The sequence below is a fragment of the Atta colombica genome, unplaced genomic scaffold (assembly GCF_001594045.1).
Source record: "Atta colombica isolate Treedump-2 unplaced genomic scaffold, Acol1.0 scaffold164, whole genome shotgun sequence".
Classification (NCBI taxonomy): Eukaryota; Metazoa; Arthropoda; class Insecta; order Hymenoptera; family Formicidae; genus Atta; species Atta colombica.
The window spans coordinates 663,095-668,931 of NW_017259255.1; the positions used below are offsets into that span (position 1 = coordinate 663,095).

At 26.6% G+C, this 5,837-nt stretch overlaps 1 protein-coding gene across 1 annotated transcript in view; it reads right to left on the bottom strand.

Moving 5' to 3' along the window:
- The window catches only part of LOC108686079 (lanC-like protein 2), a 9,178-nt gene that overhangs the window by 2,833 nt on the left and 508 nt on the right, over positions 1-5,837 (bottom strand). The window contains exons 2-7 of the mRNA XM_018191159.1: positions 5,532-5,711; positions 5,312-5,463; positions 3,296-3,443; positions 3,035-3,175; positions 2,714-2,896; positions 2,157-2,303 (exon numbers count right to left, since the gene is read on the bottom strand). Of these exons, the coding sequence (XP_018046648.1) occupies positions 2,157-2,303; positions 2,714-2,896; positions 3,035-3,175; positions 3,296-3,443; positions 5,312-5,463; positions 5,532-5,711 (951 nt within the window). The remainder of the gene's footprint in view (positions 1-2,156; positions 2,304-2,713; positions 2,897-3,034; positions 3,176-3,295; positions 3,444-5,311; positions 5,464-5,531; positions 5,712-5,837) is intronic.

Below are 5,837 nucleotides of genomic sequence, written 5' to 3' on the forward strand. Positions count from 1 at the left end.
TATATATATATATGGAGAAAAATATGAAGAAAGGTCTATATCAAGAAATGAATGAAAAGCGGTTTATTTATAAGACGCATAAGACAAGTGCATGTCGGAACGCATACAAAGTACGATTTATATATCGAAAAAGCGAGAAGAATAGTTCAAGTTGCATGAAATTAAAGAAGAGATTATAGCGCAATATATTTTCTTCTCATAAATTTTATATAATAATTTTATATAGTAATTTTATATATAGTAGTATGACTGAGATGGGAATTGTCTTGATTTTTAATCTTATTTCGCGCATTCATTTATTCATATTGTTTAATTTTTCGCAACTAAATTTGTGTAATTTATGTTTGTGTAATTTATGAATATTGTGCATAAATCCTTCATTAATTTCATGCGACTTGAATCGTTCTTTTTATTTTCTCGATACAACCAGGTAAGAAGACAAAAGTGCTTTCCAGAAAGGAAATAGTCAGACACAGTGAATCATTTCATCCTTGTTTAACATAGGCAAACTGACTGTGTCCTTGCTGGAAAGCACTCAAGATGTATTATTCCCGAGGATGCGCAGTAGGAGAGTAAATTGTGGCCAAAATTTTATTAGCTAGTCCAACATGCGCTTATATGCAGGAAAGTGCAAAATTTGATTGATTGTTTCTAATATTGCTATCGCCATTGTGCGCAATGATATATTTTATATTCTTACATCATGAATATAACCATATTTCATATACTTCTGACATAGATCTTCACGTCTTACGCAAAATAAATCGCTTTTAATCCATTCTTGACATAGACTTTTCTTCAAATGTTTTTTTCGATACAGCATCTTCTATAGCTTAGGCATCGATATGAAATATATTATCAAATTTTTTGCTAATAAAAATATTTGATACTTTAAATGTAGAATTAATTGAAATCTCATAGTGAAGTCGATAAAAATGCTCTAATTTTATATTGATGCCCTGTGTAGAAAATATTATTTTTAGTTACAACATTAATAGCGCTGTAACTAACATAGGCTGTAGTCAAAGTCTCGCTACAAATGCTTTGAAGTATTTGATCAATTAGAAGAAAGAATTTTACAAACTAATCAATTAAAAAACGCTTTAAAGTGTTTGCAGCATCGCGTTGATCATACCCATAGTCTGTTTTCTGTTCTTGCACTGAACTGCACTACAACTCTCGTTCTCACTTTCAAGTATCAAACGTATACCTATCTCACTTTAAATTCCAAAAGTGTACACTAAGGGTATGGTCAACGCGATGTTGCAAATGTTTTGAAGTGTTTTTTAATTGGGCAGTTTATAAAATTCTTTCTTCTCATTGATCCATCAAACACTTCAAAATTTGTAGCGAGACTTTGACCACAACCTTATTCAGGCACAAAAAACAAACCTATAGCTGTGTTCCGTAAGGAATCAGCTGATACCGTGATTTTCATTTGCGAATTTCTTTATCGACTTGTCCAGGAGACAAGTTATTTTTTATTTTTATCACAATATAGTTAATTATTTATCATTATTACAAAAATGGAATGCTATTAAAATATGCATTCGGATCAAATGAATTAAAGTTTCGATCCATTTTAATTCATTCTTGTTTATTGATTGTGAGATGTAATAGTACGAAACTAAAATAGATGTAATAGTACTAACTAAAAAACTAAATGAAAATCTTTTAATATTAACAAGGGAACATAACCAAGTGAATCAGATTTAAATGAGCTTTTAATATGTTGTTCTATGAACGTATTTTTTATATGTGCTGAATCGTAAAGGGGATGAAATCGTTTTTTTTTTCTTTCAGATTGAATATCATCGAAAGTGTAGATAGAAAAAAATTTTCATTGTGCAATTTTTTTTCTATCTCTTACAGTTTTGATATTCAATCTGAAAGAAAAAAAAACGATTTCATCCTCTTAACATGCGACTCAGCATATATAAAAAAATATATGTTTCCTATTTTTGTCCATAAAACAACATACTAAAAGTTCATTTAAATCAGAGAGATCCATTTGATTGTGTTCCCTTGTAAGATAGAAGACATTACAAATCAAATGTGTGGCACCAATAAAGTTTGTATTCAGTATGCAAACTTCGTTATCAAATTCGTTATCAAATATTTGTATATTCATAAATATTCAAGAATTAAAATCAAACCTTTGTATGCTGAAATAAATGTATAAAAGTATAACCATTTCCAGCAACACCATGACAAATACTATATCCTTTTTTTAGTAGTCCTCGTTCCCATGTTACTTCTCCACATTGTATTGCAGTCTCTAGAAATGTATTGTCTTCAAACACCTATAATTATACCAATAACAAAATGAATGGATATTATTTTAGAGACTTCCACGGATATTTTCTTCAAAGAAGTAGTTTTCAGGTTATTTGTCTTGATATATATCATTAAATGCCAACGCTTCGTAAACATTTTACTTCATCAGGGCAAGAAGCAATCTAATACTAACCGTTATCGCTGAGCGTACAAAGGAAACTTCTTAAAAAGTATATAAGACTTAGAATTAGTATCAGGTAACTTCTCTCTTGATAAAGTGAATTGCAATATGATGAAATCAATCATTGAAGTTTACAGACAAAATGCATTTAACGTATCAAAACACGAAAATATCTATAAACTAGCTTCTTTGACTAAATGGAGTTTTTATTTAAATACTTTTACTAAATTAATAAATATTATATAAAATTTATACCTTATAAGCCAAACAAAATAATGCACACATTCCAGGTGCTCCATGACACCAATGTACTAATTTATCAGAAAAATTGCCAATTGAAGAAGGAAAATTTCCAGAAGAAAATTGCAATTTTTGGAGATAATACAGAGATGGTTTAATGTAATCATCGATCTGGACCTGCGTTAAATATTGTCGTGCCTAAAAAAAGAAAAAATTTAGATTGAGAAAATAAAAATAAAATTGTGTTTTGAAGTATTAATAAGATAACAAGCAATAAAGAAATTTAAATAATAAATAGATTCAAACATGTATCGTTTTCCACAAAATATAACATACCTGCAAGAGCAAATACAATATGCCTGCTAATCCATGAGCAGCTCCAATATATTCTGTATCATGCCAAGAATACATTAAAGGTGATTGGCTACGATTTGACGTAGCATATGATATTCCAGAATTAATTATACAAGAAACAACCTATAGATAATTTTAATATAAATGAGAATCTTATTTTCTTTTTTAATGGCGAATAAAGTTAATATTTCGTATTTTTTAATAAGAATCAATTCATATGCCTCTTATATATAAAATTCCTACCTGTTTGATAAGATCTGCTTCTATAGGAGCTGGAAGTATATTTGAATTTAAATAAAGTAAACCAAATAAATATCCAGCTCTTCCGTATAATAATTCATCAGGGACACCACTACGTTTATCCAAAACATAAGTAGATAAAGATTTTAATCTATAAACAAATCAGTTTTTATTTACTTGTATAACAGTATTTCTATAAAGTAATTATTTATCAAAATAAATACATGTATAAATTTTAATTTTATTTCTTAAATAAAAAAGCATTTTTAAAGATAAAAAAAATTAATAAAATATAATATAATCTAGTAAAAATAATAAAATTATTTTCAAATTGATATTAATATTTACTGTTTTCATTATTGTCAATGATTAGAATTATTTTATAATTAAAATGCATATTATAATATATGTTTATTATTCAATATTAAAGCAACAATAATTAAAATTCAATATTCAATTCTTTGTAAAAATAAAAATTTAAATTCAATTTAAATTTAATAATTTATAAAATGAGTCTTAAATGCAGCCTTAAGATGTCACGAACTAATCACTGAACCGTATTAGCATCTGAAAACATTACTTAGGTCAATATTCATAGTTAGTTCTTATTTCAAAACCATCTTAAATAACATTTTAAGATGCTAATGCAGCCCTCTGATTGGTTCATGACACCTCAAGATAGAACTTAAAACAGTCTTGAATATAAGAAATTGATTATGAATGTTGGTATAAAAATGTATTATAATAAGAACGGACTATGAAGATTGACCCAGTATTTATATAGGTAGTAATCGAAATGTATTTACAAATAATTTAAATATATATAAAATGTGTGTGAATTTTAATAAACCTTTATATTAGGGGTTATCTTTTTGATAACCTTGATTTTGATCTTTATAACATATATTATAAAGGTACTGATCAACTTTTCCTTATAAATTAATCGGCAGTTTCTTATAGTTTTTCGAGATATATTTACATAAAACTCATTTTCAAAATTTCATTATTTTTTCTATATATGACACCTTGTATATAATGGATAATATACATACATATCAGGAGACGCAGTAATGTCTTTGTAATTTTTGTAGTACATTACGAAGGGAATATAAATACCATGTCATGAAAGAGACGCTACAGCGTATTTTTTACAGGAAGAAACTCGCTTACATAATTAAAAATTGTTTTGGTTAAACAAATTGATGTTATAAAAAAAAATGTATATATTGGGAAAAACATAGATTCTTACAATTAAAATGAGATAAAAATCATGTCTGTAAGTGTACTTGATGCGTGGATATAAATATGTGCACGTATTTTTCAGCCAAATTTATGTCATTTATTACATATAGAATCAGAGTTATTTCAAAGCAGTATTTTGGTACTATTATTGGCCTTATTAAGTATTAGAAGCGATTCTCACCCTGCTGCGAGACGCACGACTTTCCATGCAAAGCATGTGCCCCTATGTGTTACTATATAAAAACAAAAATTATATAAGAAAATAATGTAAATTAATAATATAATAATATAAAAAAATAAATTTTCAAAGAATTTTTGTTTTTAAAATAGGAAATCTATTTTAAAACAAAGAATTTTTATTCTTATAATACAATAGAAAAGAGCTGTTATTTTTTTTAATTTTTCTTCTTAATAATTTTTTAACAAATAACGATTAAAACCTGTTGGAGATTACTCAGGCTCATAACCTTGACAACATATGTCAAGGTCAAGATCATGAGGAAGAGGCTCCCTAAACAAGATATTTACCAATTATACTCTAAATATCTTAGAAACTATAAAAAATGACTGTTTTATTAATTTATTATTTATAAGGAAGTTGATCAGTACCTTCACTTTCATAACATATGTCAAGGTCAAGGTTATCGAAGAAGTATCCCCTAATGTAAAAGTTTACCTAAAATTTTTTAGTATAGAAATATTAAAAGAATAAAAATTTATGATTTTGCATTTTGCAAAAACACATTTGCAATTTAATTACTATTATTAAGTTCTTACTTAAGAATTAATTGTTCTGCTTGTTCTCTCTTTTGTTGTGAATGTAGCATAACTGCTGTTAATGCTAATGGACCTACAATTCCAGTCAGAAATGTGACTTCACGTCGGCTTTTAAATTCTGTAGCACATCTTTGTAATATTTCTGCTGCCATCTATAAAATTATCATATCAATATGACATCTAATTTTAAATTAAAAGCATGTTGAAATTTTATAATTACATTAGTATTCTCAGAATCATTATAATATTTTCCATAATGATATAATGTACATGCAATTCCTGCTTGTCCGGTGTATACAGAATAGTCACCGCTGTCGAGCCATTTTCTTTTATTTTTTTTCAATACTTCTATAAAATTCTTAATTTTTGATGTTAATAATGACTTAAATGCATCATGAATCTAAAAAAATTTATTTTTGTCTATCAAATACATATAATCACTTATCTATCAAATATCTCTTTTAATCACTAATAATTTTAAATATTTACTTTTTAAATAATAAAATATATATAGAAAAAATTTTTT